Source organism: Fundulus heteroclitus, chromosome 9 (assembly GCF_011125445.2).
Source record: "Fundulus heteroclitus isolate FHET01 chromosome 9, MU-UCD_Fhet_4.1, whole genome shotgun sequence".
Classification (NCBI taxonomy): domain Eukaryota; kingdom Metazoa; phylum Chordata; class Actinopteri; order Cyprinodontiformes; family Fundulidae; genus Fundulus; species Fundulus heteroclitus.
Window position 1 is genome coordinate 24,342,056 of NC_046369.1, and position 17,500 is coordinate 24,359,555.

General features: G+C 42.9%; 1 protein-coding gene across 2 annotated transcripts in view; it reads left to right on the forward strand.

Moving 5' to 3' along the window:
- LOC118556467 (elongation of very long chain fatty acids protein 1-like) overlaps positions 1-16,818 on the forward strand; it is a 44,511-nt gene extending 27,693 nt beyond the window's left edge. Inside the window, exons 1-8 of one of the 2 annotated variants that reach the window (XM_036141300.1) lie at positions 11,175-11,295; positions 13,927-14,029; positions 14,115-14,305; positions 14,443-14,523; positions 14,607-14,663; positions 14,762-14,867; positions 15,145-15,281; positions 15,403-16,818. In XM_036141300.1, coding sequence (XP_035997193.1) covers positions 13,960-14,029; positions 14,115-14,305; positions 14,443-14,523; positions 14,607-14,663; positions 14,762-14,867; positions 15,145-15,281; positions 15,403-15,768 — 1,008 coding nt within the window. In that variant the 5' untranslated portion in view covers positions 11,175-11,295; positions 13,927-13,959 and the 3' untranslated portion in view covers positions 15,769-16,818. Of the gene's footprint in view, positions 1-11,174; positions 11,296-13,926; positions 14,030-14,114; positions 14,306-14,442; positions 14,524-14,606; positions 14,664-14,761; positions 14,868-15,144; positions 15,282-15,402 lie in introns of those variants that run through there. The other variant, XM_036141301.1, reaches the window with a different exon arrangement.
- Positions 16,819-17,500: the final 682 nt, after the last annotated feature.

The window sequence follows — 17,500 nt, forward strand, 5'->3', positions numbered from 1 at the left end:
ATATATATATATATATATAAATAAATCCGCTTTTTTATTCAGGCCAATTGCCCTTGTTATTGTTGAGGGTCGGTTTTGCACCTGTGCTGCGGACAATGATCCCATTGACGGGTGGCCGCTGTGCTTTGAAGGGAACCCTGGTCCGCTTGTCGCCGTCCTGAGTGGGAGGTGATGAGGAGGATGCTCCGGTTTGGGCTGTGATGAAGGCAGCGTTCAGGCTGTTTTTGTTTGTGTTTCCCGTTACTTGGACGGATATCTGATCAACCAGATGAGACGAGTTCCTTAACAAATGCTCGCATGCATTCCAGTAAAGCAGTCACCTAAAAAAAAAAAAAAGAGAAACCGGTGTGCATACTAACTATTTACTAGGCAGCCGCATGATGGACTTTTGACACTGGCTTTTGATTTCATAATTATGCAAAAAACACCAACTGCAGTTGCTCAACGATCCAGATGAACTCAGTGATCGCCCTTTTTTATTGTTGTTATAAACCTGGAATACTTTTTTGAGTTTCTGCTTTTTTGAGCTGTAAAACATAATGTTGTTGTCAGTCTTTGTTCCTGATGTGACCTATGTTAATTGTAAAAATTGGTTGGCCCATTCCCAACATCTGGCTCAGGTAAAGTGAGTCAACAGATGCCCCACACAGAACGCCGGTTACTATTTTAACTCTAACCTCTAACACCCCCTTAGGACCACAAACAAACACGCAATTATGCTATTTTAACTTGATTGTTTGGACAGTGCTGCTAACTTAACTCATGGTGACGCTGCTATATCACTCTAGTTGGACCACTGTACTAATTGTTTTTTATTATTTTCTCTCTTTTGTCATCATGCATATGTGCATTTAAACTAAGTCACTGCCAGACATAAGTAATCAGAATAAAGGACCAATTGGAACATTGCAATTGAATCAATTGGAACGAGTTAAATCTCATTTCGATTGAGACGGTTGGTTTATTCCCATCGTTAATCCGGACGGCGCCAATCTGAGCACTTGTTTTGATCGTGTCATTTGGATTAGTGTAAATTGCTCTGACTGCGCACGCGTGCCCGATGTCTCTCGTCCCGTAACGCATTTGTTGCTGAGCCTGTGGCTTTATTAGGAAGCAATGTAATTTATTCGATCCCATCCAGAGAACCTGGTGCTGGTCCATTCTGGGAGCTCAGAAGATACAGTAAGGACACATGTCCGCCGCGGATGAATGAATGCTTTCCATGTTAGCTGTGATTGTTCAATAAAGTTTAAAAAAAACAAAAAAAATCTTATTTTCCTTTTTTCAGAACATACAGAAGTACAACTTCTGTTTGTTAGGGAAGTTTGCTGACTCTGCACATGTCAAAGTGCTATTATTCTGACTAAAGCCTGGCACAAGTAACCATACATCATGATCAGATTGATTTTGTGCCCATGTAATTGATGTATTCAAGTATTTTTATTTTTTTCTCATAATCTGAATTCATTTCAGTCCGCACAAGGACATGTGTGTGTAAGCCTGGCTAGTATCACTTCCCCGTTGGAATAAGAAAGCGCTCTGATGTGAAGCCGTTTAGAGCATCATTTGTTGCTCCAAACAATGTTCCCTTTTTTCTGTCATTGGTTAAAATGACGCCACTCCTAACTGAATTTTAAAACTAAACTGTAATCTACTTAGATTAGGCATAACCTGCTGTATGCGCTGTTTAAAAATAAAACGGGGACAAGGTGTGTCAGTTGCTCTCCAGCTGGTTACCATTGATGCTGTTTTTTTTTTTTTTTTAAGCGAGTTAGCTGAGCGAGATTGTGGGCTGTTGACAATGCAAACATAATCGGTAACCAACGATGGTGGGGATGACATGGTCTCAAGGTCGACCAGCCCGTATCTCAGCTATGCAGGTAATATAAACACGGTGCCAGTGCTGTGCCTTCCTCTTATCACTTCATCAGGCTTTAAAGTCAACATCCTGTCTGAAGGGTTTGCATATGGAGGAGAGAGCAGATGGCAAAGCGGGAGAGGACATAAGAGATGATGTTGGCTCTTTCTTCTTCTTCTTACTAATAATGTTTGTGGTAATTTTTGTAGTTGCAGTGGGACGTTCCTCTGTTGATTGGTGTCTTCCTGTTACGCCGCGCTCCTGAGTTGTTTGGTTTTTTTTCTCCGCTGGTTTTTGCCGTCGGGTTTGACGGGTAAAAGCCTGAATGGACTGTTGTGGTTAAACAAGGTTTCCGGTTAGGGATTTAGTTTACCGATGCACAGGAAGAAGGCTCCATCGCTGCACGATCCCGCTTTGACAGAGCCGTCTTTTGTGTGTTCTCCAGACGGTTTAAACCCGCTGCTAATGGCTGCCTTCAGAACGACGGCCCTTTGTAAACATTTGTTCTTTACTCGAGGCCCGGTGTAGGTTGGGTTAAGTTATCGTATCGGCTCTGGTAGCTTTGTTAGAGAGCGATGGCCCAAAGCTTGGATCGCCTGACTCATTCTATTCAAGGCGAATAACTCGCACGTTTTGTTACTTTAGGCCAGCCTGACTCCATGAGGATGAGCAATTTATGCTAAACCGCGGTTAAAGATTGTTGGGTTAATAAATGAAAAGGGTCACAGCTCCGTTGTGAACGTTTCAGTCGAGACTTTGCATGTTGTTGAGTCACCGTCGTTGGTCTTTAAATGTCTAAATGTTAATCATTGGCCGGTGGATCGCTTCTAAAAAACTCAGAGCGAGAGAAAAAACTGTTAAATGATGTGACTAATGGGCAGCATTTCATTTGGTTTAAGTTGGATAATTCCTCTCCTGTGAGTCTGTGAACCAATCCTGTCGCTGTTTTTGGGACGCCTCCGTCTGCTGAAGGGTAAACTGTAGGTAACGGGGATGTATAACAGTTTGTAAATTGTTTATTTTAAGGTCTGAGTCACTGGGGCTGTCCATACTTAGGACCTCTACTTTAGTTGTATAACTGAATGCTCAAGGTAAACGCAGCTATCATATAAAAGAAATGCCTCTCTCCCTCTGGCCTGGAAACCTGTTTGTGGGGGAGGGGGGGTTGAATTACACATCGGCACACATCAGGGACATGTTGGGGCTAGATGACATCGGCAATAATGACGATGCAACATCCATATGAGCAGAAATAATTCAGTACTTTAACTCAACATTGCTTTGGCTTTGCAGCAACGATATAAACATTGTTTTTTTTTTTCCAAAGACTTTACCACCACTTCACTTTCTAAGTCCTTTTTCGACTCCATTAAGCAACACAGATAACCAATTATACCAGGGAGCGTGCAGCAGGCACTCGATTAACTAATATTCATTTGCAATCCAAGCCGTTCTTTGCTCTGTTGATGTTGTTTATTGATATTGCATTAATAATACATTTGTAGATTAATGGATGCCGTTTTTGTTCTGTTCTGTGTCATCTCTGCACATTTCAACTTGACGTTTCTAATGGAGCTAATGACGAGAGTTACCCGCCCCAGTGTTCCCCGTGTGTGTTCAGCTGGAGGGGGGGGGGGGGGGGGCTTTCTGGGCTGAGCAAAACACAAAAGCACCGGTGCATGAAGCTTTGAGTCTTACGCCCTCTGGGGGAGGTTCTGGAGGTTTCAGCATGAGTTAGACTCACCACCGTAGCTGTGAAAGCATTGCAGCATTCCTGCATGTAAACTCCTTATTTTTTTTATTCCAAAACCTCCACCGCTTCGCTGTTCTCTGCTGATCCTCGCCTTGAGGTCAGAGCATGTCAATTTTGGTATTTGAAGAACTTTTTGCTAGTAAACTAGCTAAAAGTGGATGTCTTGTCGCGCTGTCTATATGTCCGTATCATGATTTTTGACAATTTCCTGCTCATTGGTTAAAATTCCTGCTTTTGTGTCTAAAACGGGCTCTGTGGCGCGACGTACTCGGGGCTTAATGAGTGCATTGCATTTGAATTTTGAATCTGGATTGCTATTGGCTCACCCAGCAAAACTGAGGTCAGCGGCTCCGTCTCGTGCATCATGCCTCTGCAGTGAGCTGGAATAGTGACCGCTGCGATCTTTCTATTCATTTTTCAGGTTGCCGATTTATTAGCTTAGCATTTGGTTAGTTTATTTAGCATTTATTTACTTTGTTTTAGTAGCCCAGGCCACGCCCCCCCCTCAGCACGTTCCCTGGTCCGCCGGGCACCAACTCCTTCAGGCACATTTTTCAAATGTTAGATGTGGGCGGAGTAAGGCATGGGGTTAATTGTTTAAATCCTAAAGCTTGAGCTAGGGCAAGTTGTCATCTACACAAATAAAAAAAAAAGCATGCTTTTTGTGACGGCAGGTCTTATGTGCAACACTAAACAGTAGGGGTGACTGCAGAGAGAATCTGCTTGTATTCATGTAAATGGTTGGGGAAAGTTTCAGTATTAAACTGCAATGGGTATCTCTTTTTGTGGCTGTTCGATTAAAGCCCTGCCTTTTCTGTTTAGACTCCTTGGCACGTCCCACTCGTCTTTATGCGGTAAACCTTAATGTCGAGATGTCATTAATGGACCAAGGTGACAGAACGTGCCTCCTCCCGACAAGGGCTGCGATGTTAGTTTCATCACGCAACTACATTCAACTACTAGCATAAAGTCCCCTTAAGGCTTCGGTTTGTTTTCATGCTCATGCACAAAGCCGCTGGAGCGTTGCGAACCAAAGTTCTCCGGCTGATCTTCTTGCACAGCACCTTCTTAGAACCAAAAAAAAAATCTATCATTGTTGCTTGTCTTTGGATTATTATGACACTGGTAACTTTTGGTGAGTTCTGGATAAAGGTTTGTCGTCGTGGATTCGTTCTCTGCACGCTCTCCGGGTGGCATCAACGTTCCCGGCTTCAAGGGGTCGACCAGGCCAAATGCTTGGACCGCATGACGGTGCGTGCCTCGTGTTTAATGGAGGCCGTGTAACTCTGCTCACAATGCAGAGAAAGGAAGTGTGACCTGACGCTGGTGTTGCTTTGACTTTCAACGATCCCTTTTATTTAAATTTCCGCAGTTCTGCACATCCATAAGGAAGTCGTAACCGCCTGCGAGGGCGATTTCCGCCTGTTTGAGCAGCTGGAGCGTTCACTTTTGAAACGTCAGATCAAAGGTTGGAGAATAAAAACCCGGTGTTGTAAACTATGATTCATGCAGACGTATGACGGGACCAAGCGTCTTATCTGGCTCTTATTGACTCGTGGATCAGAGTCAGAAAGTCGCCGTTCATTTGTTGAGCACTTTGTAAGCGTTCCTGTTCTTTCTGCAGCCCTGTGGTTGAAGCGATCTTGACAAAGGTGGAGGGTTTCATTCCACTCATGTTAAAGTCTTGCACAAAGCTCAACCTTCCTACCAGGTTGGTTTTTCATGGTCACCCATTAAGCGATACTAACAAGCGTACACTCTGTCACCTGGCATTTTGTCAAACCGAAATGAACCTTCGTGTTTGCCTGTAAACACGTTCCCCGTGCGTCTTCTGAGACGACTGTCAGGTATGCTGTGTAACCTGGACATGCATGAGATGCAGCCGTAATTGTCCGTGGAAAGTTACTGCAACCTGAGTCCTTGCTGAGACTAGAAGGGAATGAAGTTGGTGTCGATCTGAATATTTTAAGTTTGGGATGATACTCCCCACCCTCCCACGATTTACACACACCCAGATCTCCTCACAATGCAGGATGCTATCATGTCAGTCTCCCAACAGGTCCAGCAGCATTCCTCAGCGTGGAGGAGGAGGGGGGCTGCCAAATCTGGAGGGCTCTGGAGATTAAACTTTTTATTTTATAGGTGATTCATTGTGTTTTGTAGTGAGCATTGTTTTTAACTTTCATGTTGAATGGATGCCTGGAAACAAACATGCATGAAGGCCCTCCGTACTAAACTCTGATTGCCAACATCTTTGAACTAAGTGTTGAAAGAAAATCCAGCTGCTTCAGTGCCAATTCTTTGTTCATGTTGTTTTTTTTTTTTTCATCTAAATAAAAAAAAAAAACTCAATTTAGAGACGTTAAACATATCAGAATCATCCAATTACCTGTTGACCTGTGGTTGGCAGGCCACTACCAAACCTTTTTTTTTTGTAAAGTAATTTTTCTTGTTTATTAAATGCATAGTTTTTAAAATCACTTGTGTAATAAAAAGCAAATCAAAATAAGGGATATGTACTCGGTTGCGTGAATGAGAGTTTGAGGATTTGCAGTGGCTCAGGAAAAGCCCGATTGGTACAATGTTGTTTTTTAAACGTGTTTTTATAGTAAAGCCCGTTCTATTGTGGATAACTGCATTTAAACCTCACATTTTGAAGAAGCCCCATTGGGCATCAAAAGCGATGGAATGCACTCTCTGCTGTTTCCGGCCTGAGCCAACACCTTGTAAAGACAGGTGACAGGCAGCGGATGTATCATAGCTCATGGAACAAGTCATCTTTCCCTGTGATTTGCTTGGTATCTGTTTGCTAATGACGAGCAACGTAGCTGCTGCTTTCAACCGGCAACAAGACCACAAAACTCTACAGATTTTAAATAATCTATCCACACAGCACTAATAATTGCTCTCCTGACACTTTACAATATGTGGCAAGTCTTGCATATCAATAAAAGCCTAAGTTTAGCATAGATGATCTATATTTATAGATAATTTTGATCTAGATGGCTTTGGGTGAAAGCTGGGCACGGCTCAATAGTTAAAAATGGATTTCCTGTGTGTGTGTGGTGCAAAATCAACTTTTACTTCCTTGATCGCTACATAAATAGCCCCTGTGTAACGTCCCCTGTTTTTAGAAAATATGTCGTAGTACATGTTGGATGCACAGGCTGGGCAAGTCCAAAATGAGTATTTCTGTTGCCTTGCATGCTTTTCGATGATGCAGCCGCAGAACGAGTTGGGATGAGATCGGATGCTACGTATAGTGAAACTGGCCGTATCCCCATAGCTCTTAAACATGAGACCGTACAGACCAGACCACTTGCTTTTTCAGCCAGAGGAACAAAGAGCATGCTCCTGATATTTTTGTCTTGAGTATGTGGCCCTACAGGGTTTACTGGCTATGCATTACTGCCTTTTGTGATGTAATAATGGACGTCTTCCACTTCTTCCTTTATTCTGACTATAACAGTTTTTGCGTGCTGTCGCCGTTTGCGTAATAGTCAACGTGCAATAGTCTGGTGTTACTAATAATACCTCGTTTTAGCTGCAATGCCTCGAGGAAAGCTCTTCCCTGTGAAGCTGCTTCATTGTAGAAGGGATGAAAGTGCATTGACGGGCTTAAGGTGGTATTTGAGCAGCCTAAACAAATCGCACGTGTAACACAATGTGACACATTGATGAAACTTCTCAAACAATGCAACGCTGAGGCATTCACCGTTTCCAGAATAATTATTTTTTTTAGCTAGAATAATGGTTTATACCATCAAAGTGTTTAGTAGATTGGTTCAAAATACAATACAGCCCCTCAATGTTGAACAGTAATTACAAAAAAAACAAAGTTTTAGTCTAAGTAAGAACGGACCTCAAGCTGCTTCTATATGAAAGTCCATGTGTTATAACCTGATTTCCAGGTTAATCCAGACTGTTGTACAGCCATATTAAATAAAATAGAATACCATAAGAACATCTTCCAAGTGGAAAGCGTCACATAGATTAATTGACGTTTTCAAGCCTTTTGATTAATTTTCAACTTGCTGTCAATGAAAACAAGTAATTTAAGGTTAGAATATTCCATCGGACCAATTTAAAAAAATGGCTTAATGAAAAGTATTTTTGACACACCTCATTTACATCTCTGTCCCAAAAGGCACTTTCAAAATGACAAACGAGCCTCATCAGAACGCGTATTTTGAATTTATTGAACATAACTCTATTTCGCTGGCCTGCTGCCCAGAAACTAGCAGGGTGGATATTTGCTGCACACAGGTGGGGATTAATACCACCCTTCTCTTGGAAATGTAATGCTCTGCTTGTGGCTTATTAATACTTTTGTATTAAAAAAGCTCAATTTAAAGTTGGGCTTTAAAAAATGGGCTGATAACGAGATCTCGCCTTAACAAGTGCCTGTTTGTTTTTGTTTCTGCTCTTTCCATCACATACTGACACATGCAGAATGTGGGCCACTTTGCTGATAAGCGTAACTTTTGAATGCGATAAAATCAGAGTTTACAACATTTCTGAACTCTTAATAATTCCCTCTAACGTTTTCTATTCCCACACCCTAATGGACTCTAGGCTGAAGGGTGGGGGGGTCGTCTCGTAGGTCAAAATGACCGTCTCGTGTGAAACGCTTCATTCTGCATCTACCTGATACTTTGTGTTCATTCTTTTTTTTGCTTAGGTGTGTTTTGGTATTCAGAGGGAAAGGTTTAAAGTGCACTGGAGTGCTTCTACCCCCACCCCCGTCCCTAGTGTGGAAGTGTTTAGGTCAAACCTGCTCAGCTGGAAACAGTAACGCAGTAACACTACAGACTATTTACAAGGCACGCTCACGTGTATGACGTTTTCAGACATCTGAATCGTGCTGCGAAGCTTTAGGTCTTATGTAAAATACAGTGTTTGGAGATGCTGCCGGTTCGCATGTCAGCGCTGCTCAGGTTTACATAACTGCTTCAGACGGCCTCCACAACCTGAGTTATGGATAAAATGTTGTTGGTTTAAAAACTGCGGGTGACTTGGTTATTTTGTTTTCCCCAAAGTTAAATCAGAATATCTCAGCGAGGTGATTTCCAGCGTTGATTGCAATCAGGGTTTGGCAGAATTGTACCTATCAGCAAACTTGAAGATGAAGCTGTGAAGCAAGGTTTTTTTAAAGGTAAAATGGGATGTCGAAGCTTATAATCCTGAGCCGGGAGCCAAATTAAGCTTTTATGTGAAAAGTGGGTGTTGGCAAGGGTTATTACAGACAGTGTCGACGCCTTATGATCCCACAATCCCCCGCTTGGGGTTTGTTGGCAAACTCAAAGTTTACCAAAGCGCTGCTCAGGTGAGACGTCAAAAGATTTCACAAATTTCCTCCTCCAGCCTTAGAAATCTGGGATGAACCACACTGGGTGTACAAATGGGGGCAATCAATTGGTCTATCTTTTTATTTATTAATATTTTTGAATAAATTGAGTAAATGGACTAACTGTATGTGCAATCAGGCTTCTCCCATTTATAAGACCAACTGCTCCGTGATTGGGGAGCCAAAGGTATTTTCAAGAGGGAGTGAGTGAGTTCGGCTGCATCGCTTATTATTGTTGTTATCATTATTGTTATTCAGGGCTCACCACAGCACACTGCAAAAACGGAACTAAAAATAAGTCATTTCTTAATATTAGTGTATGTGTCAATGGAATAAGACTTTTGCACTTAAAATAGGAACAACTTATCTCCATCTTATTTCAAGTGCAAGATGTCTAATTATCTTATTTTAGGGGTCAAAATACTCATTCCATTGGCAGGCAATATTATTTACCTGCTCAAATCAAGGACAAAAACACAATTTTTAAGATCCCTTTTTGCAGTGCAAGTCGGTACAAATTGCGCACGCACGCGGCTTCCCTTGTTTATGCAACTGGGATTCAAACCCGGGTCCCCTGTTTTAAAGGCGTGGACATAGCCCCCTCCACCCTAGATGGAAGAAGCGCTGAGGGCATCCTTACCAGAGGGGTGACCATCATAAAGGACTCATTTTATTTTGACAGAGCAGTGACTCCCTGCCCGGCCCGTTAACGTCCAGGCACCATTCAAAGAGGGCTGAATTGAGCTGCTTGTACTAATAATGTCATTATTTCTCACTAACCCACAGATGGGGGTCTTAGGTAGAGTCTGTCCCGTCTCAACCACAGTGGATGGATGGAGCGTCCATTTGGGAGAAATCTACTAAAGCAGACAAAAACTGAGCCCACAGCTTTTAGAAGTACCTTCCAGACTGATGGGGACAATGTCACGTTGACCTTACACTAAAATCAATTTAATCTTGATGATTTACATACAACTCCATCAATTATCTTAGATGTGATCGTTTTAAATGTATAGCAGGCATGTTTATTCTTCACCCACCAAAACCTACAAGTCATAATAAAAAAAAAAAAACATATCCTAGCTAAGTGTACTTGCAAGCTTTTGTTTTTAAAATGAGGATGATCCCAAGGTATTTCCAAATGGCTTTGGTAATTGTTGCTCATGTTCCTGCCTGGCTCGGCCGGGTGTGGCTTTGACATTTGAGTCAGTGGTTTCCTCTGCAGAGCCTGCAGAGGAATTTTTAAGCATTATCTTCATGAGTCATGTCTACTTGGCTGCACTTATTTTTGTCTACCTTCGCTTTTCCATCCAGCCCTGGACAGACATCAGCTCCATCAGCTGCCGGTTCATGCCTACTTCTTATTTTCTCCTCACCGGACATGGATTTGGAGAAGAAGTAGGAAAAGGCCGGTTTTGGTTTAGAAATGCATTAGCTAGCTAACATAATGTTGGCTTGTTAATGCAGCTCTAATGTCTGTCAGATCAGTAGATGCCTCATTGTTATAAGGCATCTACTCAACTCGGGGGGGTTACTTGGGTCATGACATTGTCCCCCCCCCCCCCCCCCCGCCAGAAGAGACAGAAATTGAGGCTAGTTTTGCTTTATGGGTGTTGGCTGGTTAGCGGGCCAGGAAAGGCACAACAATAGCGCCCTTCATGATAACAGAGTCTTCTCTGATTTCTTGCCTGCTCCATGTGAATAATATGATCGGCCCACCCGGATGAGGGAAGGCGGTGGATGGGTGGTGGGGGGGGGGGGAAACTTGCCTGACAACTCCAGAGTGGTGTGTTTCAGGGAGTACACAGGGTGTAACCAGGAGAGCGTTTACTGTAGGGGTGGCGGTCGTGCAGCAGCTTTTCAGATTTCACTTTGAATTGTTTTGGTACTGGGGGTTTAAATGAGCCCCCCCACCAGCTGTATCCCTTACGGACGTACGGGACGCTCTCTCTCCCCGTTTCCCTCTGGCTCTGCCTCCTTCCCTCCCTCTCCTCCTGAAGGCTGGCCATTCATGGACCATGTGAGTCAGGGAGGGTGTGGACTTGGGGAAGCCTGCTGGTACCAGTCACACTCTTCTCAGCTTACTTTCTCACTCTCCTTACCCCCATCTCAGCCTTGCCTTGTCTCTTCCCTCTCCTGCTGCTTTCTCTCCTGGCTTTTTTTTTTTTCCTTTTTTTTTTTTGTTTTGTTTTTTTCTTCTTTCTCTCTCTCCCCCCCGCTGGCTGCCTGCCTTCCTGCACTTCAAGTCAGCCGAGAGGCTTTGCCAAACCGTAAAAGGAGAAAGCTGCTTCTGCTTTGATGGTTTAAGGTGGAAGAAACAAGTCTGTTCTTGAAGGAGTGAGTATCTCAGCTTTAATTTGGAGGTGCTACAACCTGGGTGCTCACATTCTCGTCTTTTGTGGATAATGTCGTATTTAAAGAAATTCTTGCCTTTCTTCCACTACAGTTTCTCTCTCTCTCTCCCCCCCCCCTTTTTTTTTCTCTTTGTTCATAATTAACTTCAAACTCGTGAGCTCCCTTTTTCCATCCCCATGATTCATTGACGTGACTTTCTGGGGGGAAGGTTACCCCTCCTTTCCGTTTTGGTCTCTTCAGCCGTTTCACTTTTAAACTTCCCTTTTTTTTTTTAAATGAATGAGCGCCGCTGTTGGGAAGTCTGGAGTTTACGGCGCTGGCGGCAGCTGCAACTCATATTTTCCCGGTAGGGAAAACGGAGGGCATTTTTTTTTCTAAGGAGCTTAAGTGCTCACATGTCCGTAGTTAAATTGCATCGCCGCGTCACGGGAAGACGGGACGGTTTTTCTAACCTCTCACAGTCATGAGAAAATCCTTGTGCTACCGTTATGTCAACCTGCGCGCGTGCAGCGACCCTGTGGTTCTGTGCTAACCTGTTAATTAGCAGAGGCTGGAGGCAGTGAGTTGCAGCTGGTTCTGGTTTCACTGGGCTGGTGAGGAAGGGGTCTTCCCTTTTTACTTTTTTTATGAATTTCTGTTTTCATCTGTATCCCAGATGGGGGAAATTCTCTTTTTTTCGTCTACTGATATGATTACAGGACTGTTCTGCCATCTTGTATGATTATTTGCTTTAATTTGGCCACAGAGTGTCACATTGATGGTTTTTCCTGCCTATAAACGAGGAACTTTTGATGTTTGAAACACAAACTGAACTCGATTTTTCCACATCTTGTAGAATTCCAAGAAAAAGTAAAAAAAAACAAAGCAACTGGACGTGTTCTACTACGGATAACAAGTCCAGTTGCTTTGTTTTTTTTTTACTTTTTCTTGGAATGACCATGACCTGGATGACTGAGAATCTTCACCAGCATCTTGTAGAATTGGTCAGTAATGAAAATTTTATCTAATTTTGTTATAAATACAGACCTTGATTAACAACAGTTGTTAGAGGCGACTTGCCAGTGACACTATCGGCAGTAGCTTGGGGCTTCAAACTATCCTGAACCCCCACGTTGGCCCCTGTCCGCTCACACCTGAGCGACCTCCTAGCCGCTCTGGATAGCGGCGGCTCAGGTAAAGTGAAACCACCGGACCACATTCTGGTTTTTTTAACTGCGAAGCATTCTCTTTCCCAGAACAAGACACAATCAAGGACATCTGACATGATACTTTTGGCAAAAATCGAGGCGCCTCACCAAATGCCTCAAAAACAACCTCAGCTTTTTACGTAAGGGCTGTCTGAAATGCCATGTTTCTGGACTGTTACGCAACACCGGCACACGTGCAGGTGTCGTAGCAGGCCTCAGGTCTGCAAAACTGGCACCGCTCCATTTTTTTTGTTGTTGTTGCTGTTTTCAAAGGACTGACAGAAGGAGAGCGATTGGTGGCTTTGCTGACAGAAATTTGTCTGGTATGCTGCTCGCTGTCACCTGGAATCTGTGCAGGAAGTAGCTGGGGAAAGTTGAAGAGGGTTTTTGAGAAAGTATCGTGGTACATGAGTGGAAAAGTTTAGAAGCAGCTACGATTAGAATCAGGAAGAGAGATGTGATCTATCCGTCGTTTTCTTTGCTTCCAGATTAAATGCGTGTTATTTGGTGAACCGCTGTCTGGAAGGAGCAGAACCTTTCAGTAACACTTAAACCACCAGTAAATATCCGAGACTTCTTTCTGTGAAATGGACATTTTCTGCAATACACTTCTTCTTTTCCAATGCTTTCTTTTATCGTTTTTTTTTCTGCTTCCTCCTTTACCCTCCCCCTGTGCAGGAGCTGCGGTATCTCGGCTCTGACCTTCATTCCAGAGACTGAAATTATTAGCCTTTAATGATATTGGCTTAAGGAGGACTGTGGGCAGTGAAAACGCAGAGCATTGTAGATTGTACTTCAAACAATGGTCCTCTCGGGGCCAGCCGCACCCTGGAAGTCTTCTACGTTGCACTCGTTAGCTTACACTCGAGTTATTTAAGTTTATATTAAAAAGAAAAACACTTAAGCTTGTAGCGTGATGACTGGACAATACTTTTCATGATCTTTAAAGTTAATCAGTGTTTTGTTTGTCAAGTAGAGGCTCTTGTTAAATCAGTTGTAGTTATTGCCAGGATTGTATTTTGAGCCCATGAACTCTTTGTTGCATAACTTTGTGCTTTTTTTTTTTTTTTCTCCTGTCCCATTGGAATTTATTGGAAGAAAGCTGTTTGGATATCGTCTTTGAACCTCGGGGCTTGACTCCTGAACACAATCGGTTTATTGTGGGATGTGGGCCGTGGCTCCACCTCTCTCATATCAGGCCATATCTGACGAGGAGTTTCAGCCTTGGAAAAAGAAAACTCTCTGTACTGATAGAAAATCTTCTTTTTATTTATATATACATATAAAAACAAACTCAATATTTAAGCAAGTGAAAACAGATTGGAGCGGAAAGATAAAGTTAAAATATAGAGAGGGTAAAAAAAAAATTTGGATTAGATTCTTGCACTAAACTAACAATCAGCCGTTGTCTTTATCTTGCTCACAGATACCCTGGTCTCAACAATTCACAACAGCAAATATGCTCCAGCAACTTCAGGAGATGGGCTCGCACGCCTTGGATATCTACGACTACCTTTTGTCCAAAATCGGTAGATGATTTACCCTTTTTAAAACATGAGAGAGAATTTCCTTTTCTTGTTTTTACTTTAATTAAAATGCCGTCTTTGCTTCCAGACCCACGGATAAAGGAGTACCCGCTGATGCAGAGTCCTGTTCCCATGACGGCAATCCTGCTGGTCTACCTGTTTTTCATCCTGTACCTGGGACCTCGCATCATGGCCAACCGGAAACCCTTCCAGCTGAAGGAGCCCATGATAGTCTACAACTTCTTGCTGGTGGCTTTGTCAGTTTACATTGTGTATGAGGTTAGAATCTTTACCCTTGTTCCAAAACGACCAAATATTTGACTCGTCGGTGCACATGGGAAGTAACTGTAGTTCCCCTCCTGATGTATGTTGTCTCCTGGTAAGTGTAGCATTTAAATCTATATATTTAATTTCAGTTTCTGATGTCCGGTTGGGCTACAACATATACCTGGAGGTGTGACCCAATTGATACCTCAGACAGTCCACAAGCGCTACGGGTAAGTACACCAAGCTCAGCAACTTATTTTGATTTGAGCTTTTATGAAGCTAGAGCTGTCATTAAAGCGGTTCTTGTCTCTAGATGGTGAGTGTGGCATGGATCTTCTGGTTTTCAAAGATAATTGAGCTGATGGACACGGTAGGTCCTGGTCTCTTCGCCTTCATTTAATTATCCGTTAATCAGCTTAGTGTGACGACGATTCATCCCCATTCATTTATTTTTTATTTTTTTCTCAGATATTCTTTGTGTTGAGGAAAAAACATGGCCAGATTACTTTCCTGCACATCTTTCACCACTCCATCATGCCATGGACCTGGTGGTGGGGAGTTGGCTTCGCTCCCGGTGAGTAACACACCAAGCTGGTCGGGAAATAATTCATGAACCATGCCAAAGCCACCCAGGTTGGGTTCAGTTCAGCTCGTCACAGACCAGAGCGACAAGCTCTGCCTTGTAGGACGGCTCTTCAAAAAAAAACTAAACAAAAAACGTGGTCTTATCTGCTTTAGAAGCAGCCATTTGCCTTGACAGCTCTAATGTGTTGAGGATTGTTTTTGTTAGCGGGTTTGAAGGTTGTTTTGGCTAGAGGAGTGGTCTAAAGACGTTTGTGTTTTCTCTAAAGGTGGAATGGGATCTTTCCACGCCATGGTGAACTCCTCAGTCCACGTCATCATGTATTTCTACTACGGCCTCGCTGCTGCTGGGCCACGTTTCCAGAAGTTTTTGTGGTGGAAGAAATACATGACTGCCATTCAGCTGGTAAGGAAATCCTGCATTCACTTCAGCGTTTTTATTCACCACTGGTAATCCTTTTACAGAATTTAACTTGGAGATATTTCTGTCTGTTGACACTTTTTTTGTCTTTCCTCGTCTCCAACAGACCCAGTTTGTCCTGGTCTCTCTCCACGCCACCCAGTATTACTTCATGGACAGCTGCGACTACCAGTTCCCCACCATCATTCACCTCATCTGGATGTACGGCACCTTCTTCTTCATCCTCTTCTCCAACTTCTGGGTCCAGGCCTACGTGAAGGGCAAGCGGCTGCCGAAGCAGGAAGTCCAGCAGCAGAAGAACGGCGCCGTGGCGCACGCCAACGGCAAACGTCACGAGAATGGAAAAGTCCACGAAAAAAACGGCAAGATCTGCGAGAACGGCAGCAGCAACGGCATCCACCACCCAGCCGCCAACGGCTCCACCCACTACGAGAACGGCCACGTCTACAACGGCAAGATGAAAAAAGCTTAGAGACTTTGGAGGGAAGTATGACCTAGTCAGCTTGTTAAAATTACTATGGATTCCAAAGATAATTTGACTGTTTTACAGTTTTTTTTTGTTTTTTAGTTTCTTGTGTAAAACATGGGAGAACAACGTTGTCAATGACTTCCACAGCTGGGGTTCCACACTTGGTTATGTTGGTTTTCTGTATTGTGGAACCATCTTTTGGAACACGATGTATGAAGAGAAGACGTTTTAAATGTTGTCTTCACTGATGTTGAAAGGAAACCCGTATTTCGGTATCACACTGGTGGCCTTTCAGCCCTTTTGCTCACCTATCTGACCCCCCCCCCCCTCTGTGGACAGAAGACTGTACAGTTTCTATTGAACTTGAAAAAAACAAAACCATTTGTAAATAGTTTTACAGAAAGTAGAGAAAAAAAAAACTAATTATATTGGTGTGCCTTCTAAATTTTGTTACCTTGTGTATTTAAAATTTAATTGCCAATAAATTCAGTCTTAAATTATCTTTAACATGTTGGCATTTTTCTTAGTGCTTGGCCAAGCAGTGACTTGCTGAGTTTTTCCGCTTTGCTGGCGTTTTTATGTCGTTCCTCGTTGCAACAATGAAGGGAGTATTTGCTCAGTTTGCAAATGCCTCGTGTCCTGACAATCTCAAGTATGTGGCTTAAGTAGGAGGTAAACAAGTGGACCCATTATGCTTTTGCCTTTTCCCCACAGTTCGTGGCACGAGAGGAGGCATGCTGCGGATTTACCTCTGCGAGACTCAGCCCTGCGGCGTTAATTGCCGCAGGGTCATCAATGGATTTGTATTTTCATTTAGAAAACTTAAGATTACGCAATCTCAAATGACCAACACATGGCATGGTGGTATTCAACAAAAGCTAGCCGACAAACAGAAACTCAGATGTTCTCTTCAAAGTTCTGGGTGTTAAATGCTCTCATCCTGGAGCATCTGGCAGTCTACCAAGTTTCAGATGTCTTCACATTTACTGATACAAACCTGTTCAGTGACAAGTAGTTCTTGGTCTTTTAGATAAAAGCTTTGCTAACAATTATTTATTTTTTTAAATATTGAGCCTACTATTTGCAGGAAGGTGAATTTGGTCTTTACTGCCATTATACTTGCACGCTTTAAGAAGAAAAAAAAGAGGCATTGCTACGTTAAATTTAGTCAATTTCCAATAAAGGTGAAGAAGTGACGGTTCAAATTTTGTTTTTAATTACCATTCAGTTGATGGCAATGGGTTTCCATCGTTCCTTTAAACGCTAGACTGGATTATTTTGAGGGTTGTGGGATTAACAGACCCATTGCCTGTAGCAGATTTCATATTCCAGTGAGTTTTAATAGAAGTGGAAGTTGGATTGATGCTACTGTGGAAGCAGACTTTTAGCAAATTAACAGCATCAGACCAAAAATGTTTGTGGGGATGAGAAGCTATATTGACAGAAAATAAATGTCTACACTTTATTCCTTAAGGGCAAGTCAACCAAGCAACATCCACGTTATTTGGCAGCTGAATCTGAGGGAACAAAGATAAGTGGGGTACCCCAAGGACCAGTTCTTATTTTAGATCTACTCTTACTTCTGGTTATTGATTTGCTGATTACATACCTTTTTATATTTCCGTGTCACCAAGTGACCGTGGTCCACTAGTCGCTGAGAAAGGGCCCATAAAAACAAGTGGCTGGGTCTGAAGTTTCTCCAACTTGATGCAAAAAGACAGAATTGTTGCTGATA